This window comes from Ursus maritimus, unplaced genomic scaffold (genome assembly GCF_017311325.1).
Source record: "Ursus maritimus isolate PB19 unplaced genomic scaffold, ASM1731132v1 scaffold_24, whole genome shotgun sequence".
In the NCBI taxonomy this organism is placed as follows: Eukaryota; Metazoa; Chordata; class Mammalia; order Carnivora; family Ursidae; genus Ursus; species Ursus maritimus.
In genome coordinates, this window is record NW_024424897.1 from 5942691 (window position 1) to 5962677 (window position 19987).

General features: G+C 58.8%; 1 protein-coding gene across 6 annotated transcripts in view; it reads right to left on the minus strand.

Annotated features, from left to right (window-relative positions):
* The window catches only part of LLGL2 (LLGL scribble cell polarity complex component 2), a 36016-nt gene that overhangs the window by 8186 nt on the left and 7843 nt on the right, over nucleotides 1-19987 (minus strand). For 4 of the 6 annotated variants that reach the window (XM_040640228.1, XM_040640227.1, XM_040640229.1 and 1 more), the window contains exons 2-14: nucleotides 16566-16660; nucleotides 8100-8197; nucleotides 6825-6906; nucleotides 6432-6547; nucleotides 5909-6067; nucleotides 4086-4248; nucleotides 3808-3940; nucleotides 3223-3277; nucleotides 2492-2646; nucleotides 1011-1228; nucleotides 871-938; nucleotides 570-723; nucleotides 376-480 (exon numbers count right to left, since the gene is read on the minus strand). In XM_040640228.1, the coding sequence (XP_040496162.1) occupies nucleotides 376-480; nucleotides 570-723; nucleotides 871-938; nucleotides 1011-1228; nucleotides 2492-2646; nucleotides 3223-3277; nucleotides 3808-3940; nucleotides 4086-4248; nucleotides 5909-6067; nucleotides 6432-6547; nucleotides 6825-6906; nucleotides 8100-8197; nucleotides 16566-16640 (1581 nt within the window). In that variant the 5' untranslated portion in view covers nucleotides 16641-16660. Of the gene's footprint in view, nucleotides 1-375; nucleotides 481-569; nucleotides 724-870; nucleotides 939-1010; nucleotides 1229-2491; nucleotides 2647-3222; nucleotides 3278-3807; nucleotides 3941-4085; nucleotides 4249-5908; nucleotides 6068-6431; nucleotides 6548-6824; nucleotides 6907-7964; nucleotides 8451-16565; nucleotides 16661-19987 lie in introns of those variants that run through there. The other 2 variants (XM_040640231.1, XM_040640230.1) reach the window with 2 other exon arrangements.

Consider the following 19987-nt stretch of genomic DNA (forward strand, 5'->3'; position numbering starts at 1 on the left):
CCCCCCCAGCACTAAGCAACAGCGGGACCTCAGGGACCCTGAGGGTGGACAGAAAAGGGCCCAGGGCCCATGCCCAGTCCCGGGGCCCAAGGAGAGCCAGAAGGCGTCTGCCTAACCTTTGGCCCTTAATCCTGGTTTCTGGAGGAGAAACAATCATCCCACAAGCCCATGTCTAAGGGGACCAGGCAACCTCTATCCACGGGGAAAAGCCCAGGGCCACAGAAGCAGGTGACGGTCCTGGTGACACCACCTGTGGGCGCTCAGGAGACTGGCTCCTGTCCTTGCTGCCCCCCAATCCCTGGACACTGCCCAAAGTCACCTGACCACTCCTCCTAGCTGCCCCCGCCCCCAGCCCAGCCCAGCCCAGCCGGCTACCTGCCCTGCCGTGCCTGCCACAGCCAGGTAGCCACTGTATTTGCAGAGGAAAATCTTCTGGATGCCCAGCCTGGGATCATCACTGTAGGGGTCGAAGGAGCCCACCTGACAACGGAGAGGAGGTCCACAGGTGGCCATAAGCACCAGACCCAGCCCGTCCTTGCCCTCCCTGGTTTCCAGGCTCCTGGCCTCACCTTGCGGAGTGGGGGCCACTCGTCCTCGCCCTGGGCATTGAGGTTGTCGCTGGGGTCTGTGTCGGTGAGGAACACCCGGACCGTGCTCAGTTTGTAAAGCAGTCGTAAGCAGACGCCGGACGCGTCCCAGAACCGCACCGTGCCATCCTCGTGCCTGTGGGCAGGGCCCACCTGCCAGTTATGAGGGAGGCTGGGCCGGGGGAGCCCAGGGAGGCCCCGGACTGGCACGCACCCCTCTGGGCTCCGCTCCCACCCTGCGTAGTCTCCTCGGCAGAAGGAGAGTGCCAGGAACGTCGCCTACCCCGTGAGCAGCAGGTCCCTCTGGGGAGGGGCTGGGGCCAGACTGGTGCCACCATCAATGGGCCACTCCTAAAGAATGAGACCAAGAAGTCCATGGGAGAGCTTGGCCCGAGGTGGGGCCGGGGCTGGTGGCGGACGTACCATGGTGGAGAAGTGCGTGTGCTGCTGGCTGCCCGCGGCGACGATGCGCTCCCACAGCTTCAAGGGGATGTTGGAGACGTGGTGGGAGCAGGTGATGGCGGAGCAGTGCAGGGAGGCCAGGTAGGGAGGCTGCACTGGCGGCCAACCAGCCGCCTGCAGGTCAATCACCACCAGCTCCTCCTCGGCCAGCACCACCAGGGCGTAGGGGTCGTCAAAGGCTGGGGGACAGGTGGAGTGTCAGGGGCTGCGGGAGCCGTGGGAAGCCGTCTGCCCCAGCCCATCCCTGCGGAGTCTGAAGCTCTAGGGCCGGACTCAGAGAACGTGTATTTTAAAAACAAGCTCCAGGTCCAGCAACGTACGGACAGAATTACACACCACAACCCAGCGGGACTTATCATGGGTGTGCAAGGCTGCCTCAACGTGTGAACACCCACGAACGGAACCCATCACAACCACAGGCTAAAGAAAAACACGTGATTATGTCGGTATATGCGGGAAAAGTATCTGACAGAACCGAACACCCATTTAGGATAAACTCTCAGTAAACTAGGAAGAGAACTTCCTTAACTTGGTCAAGATTATCTACGAAGAAGCTACAGCTTGCATAACTTAATGGTGAGAAATGGGAAGCTTTCCACTAAGGTCAAGAATAAGGCAGACGGCCCCTCTCTCTGCTTCTTTACAAGTCCTAGCTGATGCATAAGGCAAGACAGGGAAATAAAAGGTATACAGGTCAGAAAGGAAGAAATAATGCTGTCCTTATTCACAGATGACGTGATCATCTCTGCAGAAAACACTAATCAACCCTACTCCCAGCATCCTGTATCAGGTGCATGGAGGGAAGGAGCTGGGACAGGAGGAAAAGCAGCTTTGCAGTCTCCCTCCAAATGGCCCGCGGTGGTGAGGCTGGGAGAACAGGGCCCCGCATGTCCCCAGCAGGCCCAAGCCCCTCACCTGGAGGCCTTGGCCTCGTCAGGCCAAACTCATGTGGAGGGGAGGCCCGCCCTCCTGGAAACCTCCTGCCAGGCCTCCTCTCCAGGTTTCCACACCAGCCCTTTCTGGTCTTGCCTGTCACCAATTCATAAGGCTGACTCAGGGCTCTGCTGCCTTGGCCGGGCTCCGGGAGGCCGGCTCAGAGCCAGACCCACACTGTGCTCTGCCCCACCCTACAAATGGGAGGGCTTCACATGTCCAAGCCAGGACCTCCCTGCCTCAGCCAGTGGCAGTTCAACCCAAGAGCCCAAATCTGCCCTCTTCGGGCTAAGTCCCGTTAGAGCTGGGCGAGGGCAGAGAGAGCTCCCGGTGGGCGGGAGGTGCGGCCGGCAAGGACGAAGCCACAGACAGGGAGGGGGAGGGAAAGGTACTGAGAGGGGTGTGGCAGGGCTGAGGGACTCAGGCACTGGCCGGTTTGGGACAGGCAGCCGCATCCCCACACCTCCCCCGAGGCTAGGCCTCCACACCCACTCCTGAAGCCCACGTACCCGCCGCTGGGTCTGCTTCAGTGAGGACAGTGAAGTCGATGACACGGGAGGTGAAGTCGAAGGCTGTCTGCTGGCCATCGTGGACCACTGAGATGCAGTGGCGGTCCCCGTAGCTGGCCCGGGGCATGCCCCCCTGGAAGATGGTGAAGGGCAACCTGGCAGGTACAGAAGAGCCGTGGGCTGGGCTGGGGCTCTCAACACCAGCTCAGAGAGCCCTGGGCTGAGTTAGCAGCTTGGACTGTCCTGTGACCAAAAGAGCAGGACCTGGGAGGGAGGCCAGTCTGGAGGTAAGCACTCACTCAAGGTCTCCGGGAGGGGCGGGCTGGACCCCCATCACTTCCTGATTGCAATAACCCAGGAGACCTTGGGCGTGAGGTGGCAGCCGGCCCGCTGTGGCTCCCGAGCCTCTGGCCCCCCACCCGATCCAGCTGCTGCTTATAGGTTGGAGCTCCCTGTAGGTTTCTGTTTGAAGAAATAGGTCTCCTGCTACAACAGGGTTTGAAACCTGCTGATCTGAATCATCTCTCTAGGAGGGTGGAGGGAAGGGTCAAGAATGTTTGCTCGGGAATTAGCCATGAGAGGTATGAACAGCTTGCTCTTCCTTCGCTGGCATCTGAGACGTGACGTGGGACCCAAAGGCATCCCCTAGACGCTGCCTGCCGCAAGCAGAGGCCGGAGCAGCCCCTCAGGGAGGCTGCAGACTGGGACAAGGACAGAGCATGGATACCTACCCCTGCTTGGTGGTCAGCCAGAAGATTTTGGTAATAGCTTTGCAAGGAAAAGGACCTACAAGAAAAGGAACCAGCTTGCAGAAACTTTTTATAAAGAGTCTCAGTTTGAATTCTTTTTCTTTTCTTTTTTTTTTTTAAGTAGGTCCCACACTGAAGCCCAACAGGGGGCTTGAACTCATAACCCTGAGATCAAGACCTGGGCTGAGATCAAGAGTTGGATGCTTAACTGACTGAGCCACCCAGGTGCCCCAAAAAAGGAACCAGCTGGAACGGGGCCCTCCACTCCAGTGTCTGCAGGGCACAGGCCCTTCACGCCCACACCTGCACAGCAGACCTGTGCTCAGAAGTCCTGCTCTGAGCAGTCCCCTGAGAGAGCCATGACCGGTAGCAGAAAACCCACCACGTGGCTCTGGACAAAGCCTTCACTCCTCGGGGCCCTGGTTTTGCTGCTAGGAGGCGGGCACCTACACCCAGATCAGGGAAGGACAGACTGGGAACGGAGGGAGGACACTGCTTTGCCGGCAGGAAGGTTGTCCCACATGACAGGGCAGGGCCGGGCCCCCACGTGACAGGTGGAGCACTGACCATAAGGCACGCAGTTGCGCAGGGGCTCCGGCTGCTGGGCGTCACTGGACACGGGCCACCGGCAGTAGCTGCCGTCAGAATGGCAGCTGACGATCAGGTGGCCATCCCGCTGCCAGGAGACGTTCTCTAGTTGCTTCAGAGGGGGAGAGGGAGAGCATGCAGGCCGGGATCAGGGTGCTGGTTCTCTCCCGCACCCCCAGGTCTCAGCACAGGGTGTGTGGGAGACGGGGGTCTGGGAGAGCCGCGTGGCACCCGCCACTGTCCCCGGCACGGCCTACCTGGCTGCTGAGGAAATGGCAGAGCACGTGGCTGCCCCGCAGGTCCCAGACGACGATGAGGCCCCGGCTGTAGCCAATGAGGACCTGGCTGGGGTCGCAGGGGTGTTCCTGCAGAGCCTCCACCATCTCAAACACCCGCCGGTGGCGGGCCTCCTCGGGCAACCTGGCGGAGGGAATGTGGGGAGGCCAAGTCATCGCTGCCGCCGGCAGGCAGGGGCCGAGCACCCGGCACAGGCGCACACCGCGTGGATGTGCCAGCGGGGGAAGATCACGGGGACACACCGCCAAGGGGGGGAGCCGTGCACGGAACAGGACAGTGACAAACAGAAGCCACGGGGCACTGCTACAAGGAAAGGCAAGGAAGTGACTTCCAGAAGAGTTGATGTGGTGGTTACCTCTGGGGAGGGAGGCGGTTGGGACTGGGAGGGGCACGTGGGGGCTCCAGGGAGGCCGGCAAAGTTCTAGTTCTTTGCCCGGGGGGGATGCTCACTTTACAAGAGTCCACTAGACTGTCCATTCGTACTTAGTGCTCTTCTGCACAGAGGTGGTGTTCCATAATAAAAAAGTTTTAAAAACCCACTACACAAAACTCTCTATGTGAGTTGGCCTGGCCTTGAGCTTTGACCCCCTCCTCCTTTTCTGGGCCTAGAATGCTGATGTGAAGTCCGGGGGTGCTGCAGCCAACAGAGGACTAAGAGGTGGCAGGCACAGGCCCCAGAGCCAACACCACAGAACAGATGGAGGGTAGGACATGCAAACAGCCTGGACCCCAGGGCATTTCTAGGCACCCAACCAAGCCAAACCTCTTTTCATTTAGAATGAGGATTTAGATTGGTAGGAGGGGGTTCCCAGGGCACTCAGGCCCCGAACTAGGCTCCTACCAGCAGAGTGAGGGGGGCACTGGCGTGGCCCACAGACTGGGCGCCCAGGCCGAGAAGCAGCCATGCCGGCTGACCTGCAAACTGTCCTGCTCTGACCATGGCCGTGCTGCCCTGACTCTGCCCTGCTGATTAGGAAAGACAGAGGTGTGTGCTCAGAGGGACCCAGCCCCAAGCGGGAAGCCTCCCACCCCAGCCTGGACAGTGGGCCCTGAGGGACGTGGGTACCCTGGAAGCCTGGCTCTTTCAGGAACAGGGTCCCTCTCGCTCAAGCCAGAAGCAGCTCCCGTCCAAGGACCCTGGCCTCCTCTCTGTCCCGTGAAACTGTGGAACATTCCACCGCAGCTAATCCTTCACCTCTTCCTCCTCTGGGCCCCGGCACCCTCTCTCCACACCCAGACCCGATCTGACCCCCTCTCTGTTGCAGACATGACCGTCATGGGACAAAGCCTCCACCATGATCTGAAGAAGCCTGCAGGGTCATGGCTGTCCAGGATTTTGGCCACGGGGCCTGAATGCAAATGAAAACTCAGCACTCCAAAGCAGAAACATCCCCAGAAGTTGCCCCACCTGACGCGGTAAGTTCGGGCCCCACCTGCCCCACCGCGGAGCCCCTGGGGCTTTGAAATTCGTGGTAGCAGCGCGAACAACACTGCACTAAGAACTGGTGACAGTGCAAAGGCATTTGAGCCTCCCTTTCCTCATCTTTAAATGAAACGACAAGTTATCCCCAAGACCCACTGGAGAGTGCCGTGACGCTAACACACTATGGGGTGAGAGTCTCCGTTCAGGGGACAGCTGGAGAGCTGAGAGTCTGTCCTCCTGTCCCTATAGACTTCCCAGGAGAGAAAGCAGAAGCCCCTGAGATGTTACGGGACAGAAGGGAGCAGCCCGTGGCCGGCTGCCGGGGACGGCATCCTCACGGCAAGGCGGCTGCAGGCTCACCGCTGGAGCACGGCGTCTGAGCTGATGGTCCGCTCCTCCAGCGTGCGGAAGGCCGGCAGCTGCACCACGAACACGTTCCCGCTCTCGGTGCCCAGGTAGAGGAGCTCGCGGGAGGAATGTGGCAGGACCACGGTGATCTGTGTGGCACTGGGGGCAGCCCTGAGGATGGGAACGGCTGAAGGCCATGCCTAGGGAAAGCAGGCCTGTGAGGTCCTTTAATGGGGTCCAATGGTTGTCTCGGGCCAGTGTAAATATACTGATTACTTTCTGCCAGGACAGAAGACAGAGGGTGGAGGGCTTGGGCTTGGGCTAGGAGGCAGAAGCCTCCGGCGCAGACACTGTGTGGGGAGGGAGGCAGGCCGCAGCACCTGCTCCCCCAGAGCACCTGCAGGTAGGGATGCGTCGGCTCAAACAACTGCCAGACCCGCCAAGGGCACCACAGGACCTCCAAAAGGGTGATTCCGCCCTGGAGCTGGGTGTGCGGGTCAGGCTGGCTGGGAGAGGACCGGCACCAAGTCCTTACCCGGGGGGACCACGCAGCGTGAAACTCTCATCTTCCTGCAGCTCTGACACGCCGCCTTTGACCTTCAGGCTCCACAGGTGCAGGCTGTTGTCGTCCAGCAGGGTGACCAGCTGGCACTAGGGGAAGAACAGCACAGGGACAGGAGCGTGCTGTCTCAGCCACTGTTCACCGTGGCCTCTCACCCCGGGATGGCCCACCCCGCGCCGGCTGATTCAGAGCCCCGGAACGAAAAGACCCCTGGTTACTCTTAGGGTGACCCATGAACCTGAAGCTGGGGGAAGGGAGGTGGTCCCCGGCCCTCCTCTCAGACCCAAACCCAGGGCCACCAAACGCCTGCCTCTGTACACCCCTTCTGGGTGACGTGAGACTAAGGAGGTGTGGCAGGCCCCTTACCTGGCCAGGTAGGAAGTGGATCTGTACCACAGCATTGTTCTCCCGGTGCAGCCCCATGAACTCCACCCCCGGGGCACCATAGCTACGCGCCAGGCTCAGGAAAAGCTCCGGAAGGCAGGACACCCCCCCTCCCGCTCAAGGGCCAGGACTTCTGGGCCCATATGGCAAGGAATATAAATACCTCAGCCACAGAGATGGGCTCACCCGCCTCCCAGATGGGGCCTGGGGGTGGGAGGAGGCAGCAGTGGCCCTGGCCTGAGGGCCCGTGGCCTGTGGTGATGGGACCCCAAGGGAGAGCCAGCTCCAACCAGGGAGAGCTTTTCTAGCCAGGCATGAGGGTGTCGCCTTACCCTGGCAACCGCTGGACTGCTTGCTACACCCTCCCTGTCCCCGCCACCTGAGCTGCAACAGATCCATCAGCTACCACAAGGTGGCACCTGAGAAGAGACAGGGCCCTCCCCGGCTCCCCCCGCCCCGCCCAGCAGCTATGGCCTTGAGTCTCCGCACTAGGGATTGGTAACCAGGATATGGCTGTGGCCCAGCAATGATTAACCAGCTAAGAGAGGGCTCCTCTACACCACCCAGCCTAGCCCAGCCCACTGGAGGCACCCCGCCCCCCTGCCTCCCTTGCTCACGCTGCAGCAGAGGGACAAGAGGGAGGCACGGCTTCCCCTGAGGAGGGTCTAGCCGGGCTCTCTACGGGTGGTCCCCCCATCTCCCAATGCCCCCAGGAGCCACTCTGGCTCACTCTAAGGACTCGGGTGGGATTTGGGGCTGGGGGAGCTCCCAGACTTGTAGTCCAGGCCAGCCAGAGGACCCAAGCCGTGATCTCCATCCGGGAACCCACCGGCTTGCCTCTGAAATACCCAGAACCAGTGCTTTGGATAGAGGAGGACCCTACTGGACCATGTCCAGCCTCAGGCCAGGGAAGGGCTGTCAGTACCAACCAGGAGTCCATTCTCTCTCGTGTGCCTGTGCATACGCAGGGGGTGTGCACGGTGGGGCAGAATCTGGAAGCTTTAGCACTGCTCCTCTCACCCAACGCCACCCTGGTTTGGACAGCACCCTGGGACCAGTCTACTAACTGGGAGAAAGCGGAAAAAAAAAAACCCAAAAAAACCCCAACCTGCCTCCACTTACTGCATCCAGGGCTGACTCCCAAGAGGGTATGTGGACTATCCCACGAACAGGAGGGGTCATCTACAACTTGCTTTAGTTTGAATCCCATCAAGGCCAGGGTCCCCCAGGTGGGAGCTGGGGGAACGGAAAGGATACAGCTTGACGGCTCCGGAGCGGGTGCCGATGGCCAGGATGCGCAGAGACAGGCTGTAGCCAAGGGCGCTGGGCTGGTGTGGGAAGCCATGCTCCACCGTCTGCAATGAGAACCATGTCGGTGTGGACCTGCAGACATGTCCCCTCTGCCCCCCATGGCTGGGGAGCCGGTGCCGGACAGAGGACAGCACAGAGCCACCCCCAGCAGGAAGGAGCAAGTCAGTCACTTTCAGGTTCCTACCCAGACACCCGAGTGCAGAGCCAATCCCAGACCCACTTCTGACCCAGTCCTTGGCCCTGTGGCCATCCGTGGGAGCACATTCTCCCCTGACACCACATTGGCCACTTGATGGTCTCCAGGAACTCTGACTTGGTTCCTCCACCACCCACACTATGGGTGACCGACCCAGACCTCCTGCGGGGGTACGGGGGCAAGGGAAACTTTGGGGGGGGGTGGCACAGTGGAGGACCAGATGGCTCAGGAAGCCTGGCTGTACTGCAGCTCTGGGCCAGTCCCTGCGGGGGGACGGAACCCACAGCAACCCTTCCTGGTTCTGGGCCGGCCGAGGCTCCTCCAGCCCTGAACATCTGTACCTGTTACCGTGAGTTCTCCACTATCTTTCCAGAGAAGCTTCTAGAGTTTTGATGCAGACACACGCTTTTGCTCATTTCTTACTATAGAAGTAATACACATTGCAGACAACTTGGAACATAGGAAGGAGTTTGAAAAACAAAACAAAAATCACCCGTACTCCCACAACCGGAAGTGACCCTGGCTAGCGTCTTGGTGTCTGTGAGTCTTTCTTGTGTTGTGACCGTACATTTGTGTGTCTACAGTTAACAGAGAGCTGACTGGGGTCGTGCCCCACGGCTATGTGCACACATGCAGAGCTGCGTAGCCTGTTTGCCCACCTGCAGCCAGACCAAGTTGTCCAAAGCACTGAAGTGACTTTTAAATTGCTAAGGAGGGGCGTCTGGGGGGCTCAGTCTGTTAAGATTCCGACCCTTAATTTTGGCTCAGGCCTTGATCTCAGGATCCTGAGATCGAGCCCTGCGTCGGCCTCTGCACTCGGTGGGGAGTCTGCTTGGGATTCTCTCTCCCTCCCTTTCCCTCTGTCCCACCCACACCCCCTGCACATGCACGCTCTCCCTCTCAAATAAACAAATACATCTTAAAAAAAAATAAACAGCTAAGGAATGTTCCCTGTGTCAAGGCGCCTGAACTCGCCAGGCTTTTGTTGGTGAACATTTTCTGTTTCTAGAGGGTTTACAATTGCCAATTGCACTGATGACCTTCCTTGGACTCCGATCTCAGCCTACAACTCAGTGTTTCCTCGGATAGCTCTCCCAGCGGTGGAACTGCGGGCTTCAAAGGTACGGATGCACATACTACAGACTTGGATTGACAGACCATCTTCAGGAACGCTTCGGTTGTTTCTTACTCAGCACTCCCCGCCCCCCCCACCTGCCTCCCCAGGGGGTACGGAACCTGTAGAGCGGGATCAGAGCAGGGGAAAGGACGCCAGCCAGATGCTTTACTTTTTTTTTTAAAGCAATGGAGGCTCTGCCCTGCAGGAAGAAGGCCGTACCAATGAGGCGGCTCTCCTAATGGCCCAGGGTTCTCCTTTGGGCTTCCCCTGGCTGTCCCATCAGGCCCAAAGGAGCAGAGAGAAGTCCTGGTGACAGTGGGCACGACAGTTTAGCAAACCCGACTGCTGGCTGCTGGCTTGTTCTGTCCAGTCTAGCGGCTCATGCAAGGAGGCCCTGAGGTGGGGTCAGCCAGGGAGGAGAGCTCCGAAGAGTGCTATTCTGGAGACACAGAGCTGTAAGCCCCTGCCCCCCCGCCCCAATCTGGCTCTTTGCCAGAAACTAGCCTGCCCTACAAATGGCTGTACCTGGAAGGGACAGACTGGAGAGCAGAAGTGACCCAGCAGGAGCCCCCCTGGCCAGCCCAGGTCCCTGTTCAGCTATGTGAAAAATGCAGTGCCTGGAAAAGCCTTGGGGAGATAGCACAGTGTCTGGAATGTAAACATTTCCCAGGAAAAGGAGGGCAGGGCACGTGATGGTGTGTGTGGGGACCAGCTCCCCCAGGGCCGCCGGGTAGGCCTTAGCCAGCTTCAGGTTGCTGGGGCCTCAGCAAGTCGGCAGCCAGGGTCCGAGAAAAGGTTCCTGGGATGGTGGCGTTTTTCTCTCACCCCAGTCAGCAGCAGCGCGGGGCCAAAGCCTCTGGAATTTGGAGTCCAGGGAAAATGTCCTACAGGAAGGAGCCCTGTGCCCAGGAGGAGACCCATGCCCTGGGCTGCCCTGTGCGACAGCTGGAGTCAGGCAGACCACGCTGTGAATCTCCCTTTTCAGCTACAAACCTTCCAACTCTAACTACAGATGACATAGCTCCAAAGAAAATTTTGTGTCTGAATTGAAATATGCTGTAAGTGTAAAATACACTCGGCATTTCAAAGATTATGTATTTAAAAAAAAAAAAAAAAGAGGGGGGCACCTGGGTGGCTCAGATGGTTAAGCATCTGACCTCGCCTTGGGTCGTGATCTCCAGGTCCTGGGATGAGCCCCACGGTGGGCTCCCGGCTCAGCAGGGAGTCTGCTTCTCCATCTCCCTCTGCCTCTCCCCCTGGTTGTACGTGGGCTCTCTCTCTCTAATGAATAAATAAGATCTTAAAAAACAACAACAAAAAAAAACACTAGAAAAACCCTCATTAATTTCTACTGACTACATGTTGAAACAGTAATATTTTGGATATACTGGGTTAAACAAAATATATTATCAAAGTTAATTTCACTCATTTAAAAAAACGTAATGCAGCTGCTAGAATATTTTAAGTTACACATGTAGCTCGTGTTGTAGCCCTACTGGACCAAGGTGCGACCTAGACAACTCTGCCTCCAGATGCTGGCGAGAAAGTCAAGCCAAGAGTAAACAGCGCGCAGCTTTCTCTTTCTGCCAGGCTCTCAGGCCAGGCGCTATCTACCAACTCCCCAGCAGGGAGGTCTCCTAACATCCCAGCCAAGTCACTCCTATTACAGGTTGGCCTCTTTTCCCTGCTCTGAAGGGAGACAAAGGTTGGGCCCGTCCTTCAATCTCTTGTACTTACTCGTTATTTCCATTCAGGGTCCTGGGGACACTGCTACCACCCCTGACTCTCATCTCTACTTTCTTTTCCATAGGCTGGTTTAGAAAGAATGTGGGCTGAGCCAGGCCCACTAGGCTTTGAATCCCCCCTCTGCCACTTAAAATGCCTTGGGACTTGGGTGAATTCCTCTGCCTCTCTGAGCATCATTTCACATCTGATCAACGGGATGTTACCAATGACCACATTGAGCAGGGCCGCCCGCAGCTTAAATGTGAACCTCTAGACCACCTGACGGTGGCTGGAAGGCTCAGCCAGGCCTTGTCCCACATAGCCTGCCTGCCTTCTAAAGTTCTCCATCATTCCCTTGTATTCTCCAGGCATCTTCGCCAGGGGGCCATGGCTCCCTCAAGAACACAATGAGGGAAGGAAATGTCATGGTGCCCTTACCTGGCCAGGGGCCAAGAGAGTGGGTTCAAATGGAATTAGTGTGGTGGTGACAGGGGATTCCCCAGGTCTGGGGAGGGGTGGGGAGGAGAGGTGGACATGCAAATCAGGCCCACAAATCCCCACATGAGGCAATTATGATCCAATAGGAGGCTGCAAACCTGCCTGCAGGCTGAGGGAAGAGGTGTGGGGCCCCAGGCCAGTTATGAGAGGCCTGGGGGTCCTGTTGGGAATAGGGAAGGAAGGGATTTGGATTTGGGAAGAGGACAAAGGTCAACTAGGGAGGAGCTAGAAACCTGGAGCAGCCTGGGGAAGCGGGAAGGTTCTGCAAGGCACCTCTGGCCTGTGCTCCAGCTGTTCTTCCAAGCTCAGGTGTCCTCCCTGTTCCTTGGTCTTCCATTCCCACATTCTAACAGCCTTTCAAGACTTAGCCCCCCACACAGGGCACAAGAAATGGGCTCAGCCCCCAGGGTGCCCTGCTGTGGGACTTCCAAGGCACATAGCAGCCCCGAATCATCCCTCTATCCAGGACGGCGTGGGGTAGGGGCTCAGCCTAGAACAGCAGAGCTCCGGCTCAGAGTCAAGCTAGGAGATGGCCCAATGCCTGACCACCACTGGGGCGGCCTCCCCTACATCCTGAGCTCAGCATCCAGCCTACCTGGCCCTGCCCCCACCCCGGCTACCTGGCTCAGGTGACCTCTGCCAAGGGAGGAGAGAACAATGAACTCTTTTGACAGGAACTGGGAAAGGAGAGATTTGCAGGAGCCGCCAAACTGCAACATTAGCCTGGTGCGGGAAAGAAAGCCCTGTCTGTCTCATGCTGGCTCCAGGACCCCATTTCAGGTTCTCCGAAGGGAGAGAGCAAAGGTTGTTGGTCAGAGACAGTGAGGGCCCTTCATCTTGCCCTCAGTGAGGGAGGACGCCGGCCAAGATCCAGGGTTGACAAGTCCTTAGCCCTTGTTGGGGGGCTGGAAGGAGGGCTGCCTGGGGCCGGAGGGGGCACGCCCAGCTGCTGGGCTGGGTGGCACTGCCCTATACTGGGTGTGGTCAGCTCAGATTCCTTGTGGTGGCAGCAACCTGGCCCTCCCTGTGTGGCTGTCACCTGACACCAGGGGACCCGCCACAAAAAAGCCAAGACAAAACAACCTGGTCCTGGACAGGGGTGGCCAGTCAGGGCCCAGAGCCTTTATCAACTGGCTGGTTTCACCAGGGGAGGGAGTGGCCACAAGGGATTTCCAAGGAAGGAGTTTTACTGTGGCATGAGCTTCTGTCCCCTTGAAATCACTTCCTCTCCACTGAGATGCCCAGTGGGTTCCACAGTCCCCTCATCTGATCCTCAATGGCTCAGAAGACTACTTCACAGGCAGAGAAACTGAGGCTCGGGAGATTAGGTCACCACCCTCAGAGCACAGCCGGTGGGAGATGGGGCTGGGAGCCCCTGCTCCGGCCAGCACCACCATCCGCCATATGCTCAGGCTGTGCAAGCCCTGGAGGCCTCAGTTTTCTCACCTGCAGAATGGGAACGCCACCTGGCTGTGAGGCGCCAACTGTGTGCCTGGTGCCAGTCAAAGCAATTTAACTGCTTAGCATACCAAGCTGAACATGGTGACCATGAGGATACCCGCGTCACAGATGAGAAAACTGAGGAGTGGAGAGGTTCGGTAACGTGTCTGCAGTCACTGAGAACGCACACAGCGGGCATCTGGCCCCAGCGTCCCTGCCCCTGACCATAGCATTACCTGGCCCCTTTGCTGTCTGGCGGAGGGTTCAGAGAATCAATCTGTCTACAGACGCCGCTCCTTCCCAGGGACCAGTGGTCCGGTGTGGACACTACTCGCTTCACCGGCTGTGGGCACCCATCAGAGACCTTCACCTACGTGTGAATGACACCTGCTCGGACAGGCCACCTGTGGCTCCAGCGCCGTATCTCCCACTGTCCGTGAAGACCCCAGGGTTCCAAGCCACCCCAAACTCAAACACAGCTGTGCTCTGAGGCCCCCAGCCCCACACTGCCTTTCCGCTTAGACCTTAACTCATGTAATCCTCACGCCAAATCTCTGGGGTCGCTTCTATAGCATCTTTTTTTTTTCTTTTTTTAAAGATTTTATTTATTTGTCAGAGAGAGAGAGCGAGAGCGCACAAGCAGGGGGAGCAGCAGGCAGAGGGAGAAGCAGGCTCCCGCCGAGCAAAGAGGCCGATGCAGGACTTGATCCCAGGAACCTGGGATCATGACTTGAGCCAAAGGCAGATGCTTCACCGACTGAGCCACCCAGGCACCCCAGCTTCTATCACCTTGTGGAGATGTGTGACTTGCCCGACCGAGGTCACCCAGCTGGTGAACCCCGGCAGTCGGTTCTGGGGTTGGCACCACTAACCAACCCCTGGGCTGAACGGCCTCTCCATCAGTGGAGATCATCGTTGCTGCTCTTCTGTCCTAATCAAACGCATCGCTTTCCCTTTCACCTGCTCCTCACCTCTCCTGGGCTTCCCCCTCCCAGGGCTTGGCACCATTAGTGTCCAGGATGGAGCCCCCCCAGTCGTGCTGGACACCCACCTCCCTTCCCTGCCTCCCTCACTCCTCCATCCCCACCTAGCACCAGCCCTCATGCCCTAAATAGTTCTCTGAGCCAGTGGTCTTCGGCCAGGGGCCGCTGGGCAGCGTCTGGGGATATTTCTGGTTGTACATCTTGGGGGGGCTGGGCCAGGTATGCTGCTAAACACCCTCACCATATGGCCAGCCCCAAACATCAACAGTGAGAAGGCTGAGAAACCCTGTTCTACTCATGCCCTGCACCCCACCCCACTGCCTGGGCCTCATCCAATCACTGCAATGCACCCCTTAAAAATTTTTAAAAAAGGTCTTTCCCAAACTGTAACTGGGATCCCTTTCTCCGTTGCTGAAAACCCCCCACAGCTATGGTGGGTCAGACCCCAGACTCCCAGGTTCCAGGTTCCCTCGAGCTGACCCCAGGGAAGCCTGGGGCGTGGGAGGGGCTGGCATGGGTGGGACCACCCAGGTTTCTAAATATTCCAGGATCTGGCCTCATTCCCCAATCCCAACCCTTCAGGCTCCACATTCACTCAGAGTCCAGATGGGACCAAACCAGCCCCCCTCTCTTCCCCCCTCCCCTTCCTCCTTTCTACTCCCAGGAAGTGGCATTTCAGACCATCAGCCCCCTCCCTCCTTCAAGACTATAAAAGTCCTGGAGGGCAAAGATCTTATCAAGAGATCCCACAGTCCCAGCCCCGGGTTGTCTTTCAGTAGGTGCTCAATGCAGGTTTCCGGCAAATGAATGGAAGGAGGAAGGAATCCCAGGAGCCTCCCCTCCTCCTCTCTCCAGCCAGGCCTGGGGTGGGGCAGCCAAGTTTTGGGGCCACCAGCTGGGGGGCATGAAGGGGGCGTGGAGGGGTGATTCCTCTGCCCCAGCCCCACCCCAGCCCCACCCCGCTGCACAGCTGGAACTTGGGGCAGGGGTTCCTCCCTCTGCTCAGCCTGTCTATCCGGTTTCTACTAGAATTGGCCACCTTTTTGGGGTGTGAGATCTCTCGGTGTCATCAGGGGCTATGGAGGCACATGGGGGTCACCCCAGCCCCCAGGTGGGTGCTGAGGTTCTGAGACCGGCACCCATGGGTTACTCCCTGGGAACCAAGGGTGGCAGGCACCCAGGGGCCCCGAGATCTCCTATTCCCAACACCCGCACCCCATTTCCTGAGGTCCAAAATTCCTGCCCGCAGATTCCTTCTGCCAGTGGGAGGAGGTGTTCATTCAGGGAAGCCCTTGTCCCACAGGCGAGTGGCCTCAGCAAAGCTCATCACCACACCTGCCACAGGTCAAGAAAATCAGAGGAAATAGGCAGGGCACCTCCACCCACCTCCAACAAGCCCCTGGGGGCTCTCTCTCTCCCTGGGAGGCAGCCCCTGAGAACAGCAGCTAGTGCTCCTGGACCACAAATTATGGAAGCCCACGTTACAAGGGTAACAAGCCTATGCTGTGCAGGACAGGCACAGGGGCCGCCATCTTCTACATGGCCAAGCGGCAGTGGGAGCCCTGTCCATCAGCACGTCCTGCAGGGGTCCCTGGGCCCCCGAGGAGCAGAGCACCCGGGTGTTCCGCTTCCTGCAGTCCACCTCCCAGGGCAGAGGGAAGCTCGGGCATGCAGGCCACAGGCCGAGATCAAAGCAGACGTAAGAGAGGCTAATTACCCCGAAACGGCGGCAGATTGCTAGGTGGCTGCAGAGCTAATTACGCGCGTTGTGCTGCTCCTGTTCACAGGCCAGCTCTGGCCTTCTCAGGGACCGGCCACCGTGGGGAGCTTCCGGGACCGCCCTGTGGTCTCGGGTGAAGGCCGCTCCAGCTTCGGGGGCCTTAGGAGCAGGTCTGGGGTTGGGGTAGCAAATGCCAGCCCTGGCACACTGTCTCGGATGCCTCTCCCCACGCACCCCCTCCTAGCGCCTGCCTCAAGGGTGCCACAGAAATCACTGGGTTCCGCCTGAGGGAGAGCTGTGTTTTCCTGTGGCGGCCATGTGAAAAGAGGACAGCCATGGGCTGTGGCCACTGCCCCAGGGACCGGGCATCACGGGAACACTGCTACACCTGGCAGGGTTCCGCGTCCTTTCATCTTTCCTGTCCCTGAGCCTCCTCCACAGCCCTGTGAGGAGGTAGGCTGTTTTAGCCTTATTTTACAGGTGGGGAAACTGAGGCTGGAAGAGGCAGAGTGATCTGCTGAGGTCACACAGCCAGTGAGACTCGGGACAGGGAGTCTCGAAGCCTGGGGATCCCACTGCCCTTTCCCAGGAAAGCCCACCAACCAGACCCCATTTCCAAAGTCAGGTGCCCGTGAGGCACTGCCGGCAGCACCCAGGAAGTCCCTCCATCCAGGTGAAGGCCACCTGAGTGCCCCAGCCCATGGAGGGCGGACAACACGGGGCTTCCCCTTACCTTGTTAAACTGGAAAAGGTCCCGCTTGAGTCTCTCCCGTGCAGGGTCATGTCCTGACCTCAGGAACCGCCTCATCGTGCTTAGTGTGCAGCCCCCTAGAGAGAGAGGAGCAGCCGTTGACCAACAGCGAGAGGCAGCCCTGCAGCCCTGGCCCCAGCACTCACGCTGGCTCCCAGGCGCCGAGGGCTTGGCCCAGCCCCGCGACTCTCCCCAAGCCCAGCAGCAGCCGGCCCTGGCCCTCGGTGGCTTCGCCGTCCACCCTCCTGTGCGCCCTCGCTCCACCTGCGAAGGACAGTCGAGGAACCTCAGGGACATCTGTACCTGGAGGTCTGGGGCTGGCTGCTGCTCCAACGCTTGTCCCGGGCCACTGGGGCCTTATAAACCAGTCGGGCGGGAGGGCCATTTGCCAGACTTTATAGGAACGGAGGCCCTGAGGTTAATGAGCTTAATTGTTAACCTGTTTTCTGAAAACCATAAAACCCCAGCTAAACAGAAAGGGAAACTTCGCAGGCCTCTCTCTCCAGAGCCCAGCTGGGAGGTAGGAATACAGAGTTTGTCCACCTAGCAGAGGTCTCTGGGGTCAGCACCCCCGGGCACACTCTTCCTGCTGACTGCGGGGAAGGCTCTCCCACAACCGTTGGGAGCCTGAGCGGGTGAGCAGCAGGGCGCACGGTCGGAGGGCGCTGTGGCCCATGCCACCCCATGCCCAGGATGCACGGTGGAACTGGGTCCACCCCACAAGGCTGCTGGGCCTTCTGGAGCTGCAGCTCTAGCCCCGGGCTTCCTGGCTGGCCTCCCGCCCCCACCTCTGGCTATCCCAGTCCCAGCTCCCCTGGGCTCTGATGGGTGTGCTGGACGGAGAGACTCCCTTTCCCATGGGCCTCAGTGGAGCCTTATCAGGAGAAGAAATCTGCTCCCAATAAAGAAACCAGCTCAAGGCCCAAAACCCATCCGCCCAAACCATCTGAATGTAGAATAGTTCTCCCAATCCAGGGGGAACTATTTCTGGATCATCCTTGGGGGAAGGGAGAAGGATCATCTTCACTTCAGTTTCCGGCTTGCAGCAGCACGGCCTCCCACTGACCATAGGACACCAAGGCCTGTCCTCAGGAACACAGGGGCTCAGGCCTGGACCCACCCAACAAAGAGACTTAACAGACCCGTCCGGGCCCTGGAGGAGCTTATGCGGGGCTAGGACGGAGTGCCCTGCCAGGGAGGCATCAGGCTGGGGTGAGGGTTTGGGGGAGCACCTGGCCAGGACACGGTGGATGTCCTAGGGGAGAGGAAGGTATCTGAGACCTGGAAGATGCCCTTTAGTTTCTGGCTTCTTGTGACGTGACAAAAATTAACCACCGGGCCAGGACTTTGTGTATGAAAGGACCCTGTATGGTCCAAGACTGGGGGTTCCCTCTAAGGCATGTGGATGGCAGAGGGGCACCATGGTGGTGGTCTCTGATGACCAACCATGGGCTGGCCATGCTGGGGTCACCCCACTTGGCAGAGACACACATTGGGGGCAATCCAAACACCACCCCAGCTGGGAACAGGTGGATACCAACGCCACAGGGTGACATCACCTTCTGGGGGCACTGTAAAGACCCCCACTTGCAGGAGGGGGTGGGGCGGATGTGAGAGATTTGTGCCTTTCCCTTCTGGGGGAGCCAGAGCAGAACGGGGAGCCCCACTTCCCTCTGGAACGGCAGGTAGTCAGGAAACTCCCAGGCACCCAGCTGACCTGGGGTCCCGAAGTGGGTCAGGGATGAAACACAGGGCAGTCTTGGAGGCTCTGGGGACTGGGAGTGAAAACACCCCTGGGCCTGCAACAGTGACCTGGGGCTCCCGGACAAACAGCTGAGCCACGGCCTCGCATTCCAGCTGTGGGGGAGGGCGGCACAGGCCCAAGCTCATAAATCGGCAGCTCCGCTCCGGGCTCTGGGGGTGTCCACTCTCCCTTCCTGGGCTGAGGTCACTGGGTCAGAAGCCAGAGGAAGCTGGGAGTGGTGCCTTGGAGGAGAGGGGCCTGCAGACTTCAGGGAGACGGGGATCTGGGCTCTGCCCTGAAGAACCCACACAGGCTCGAGGGTGACCCAGCACAGCCCCAGGAGCAGGAGATGCAGGTGGGAGGGAGGCAGCTGGGAGGTGGAGCGTGATGGGAGATGGGAGGCACTCCATGCACCCAAATGCCCCTCAGAGCATCTGCTGCGTACCAGGCACTGTACCAGACCCGTACGTGTTATTTTTACTACTTTTTAAACATTTTTCTCGAGTAATCCCTGCTCACTGTAAAAGAAAAGAAAACAATCCCGAGGAGAAAATCCTCCAATCCTCCCTAAATCCCACTACTCAGGAGTGGGCACAGTGGCATGTGGGGACACGTCCTGACCCCTCCCTCCTTCGCACTTCTGTACAAGGTACACCTAAACCCTGTCCCGGATGTTTGTTCGCCCTCCACCAGCCTCCCTGGAAGTTCGTGGAAGATCTCCACTTGGCAGACAAGGAAATGAAGACCACAGAGGCCGGGTAACTCGTCCAAGGTCACCGAGGAGAAACCAGCAGAACTTGGATTTGCCCCCAGCTCTGATGAACTCCAAATCTAAGGACTCTGGAAGGCAGGGAGGGTGGCGAGGATAGGACAGAGGGGGCCTAATTACAGCCCTGAAAGTGAAAGGCACGGGCGCACGCAGGCCTTCAGTTCAGAGCCAACCAAGCAGTTTGGGGCCTGGGGCCTGGTCACTGCTGGTGTGGGGCTGCTAAGGGGCCACCTACTCCACAGGGGCCTGGCACCTCACGGGCACGGGGTGGTGGAGCCAGGACCAACACAGGTAGCCACGGCATCTCTTCCTCACTCCCACCAACCCCTCACTGTTGCTCCCAATACAGAAATAACTGCCCAGGTCAAGGCGTCTAAAGTGCCACCCGTTCTTGAAGGGGAACAGGTCTGGGACTGGCTAGACTCACCTCCAGGCAAACCCTCAGCTCCAAGGACCCCAGCTAAGTGTGTTCTCCAGCGAGAAGCTCCAGAAACCCAGACCTGGAGCTCCCTGGTATGGGACAGATCCTACCTCCTCAGCCCACTCCCGGGGGTGGGAAATGGGGCGTGGGGGTTGTAAGGGAGAGAGCCAGGGCTTGGGACCAACAGCCAGGGCTCAACTACCACAGCTCAGCTCCTCCAAGCCTGGGTGGCCTCCCACAGTAGCTGCTCGAGGCCCAGCGAGCTCGTCCGTAAACGGGGATGCACCTGTCTGCTGGCAGGAGGGGGAGCCACACCAGGTGCCTAGCACGGAGCACGCACTGTCCTAGCACTGGGGACACAACAGTGGAGAAAGACAGACAGGACGCTTTATTTCACCAAGTTGATGTCTATGCAGGGGACTGTGTGATGAGTCACAAGTACACAAATCAGTCAGTAGGATGGTTTCAGA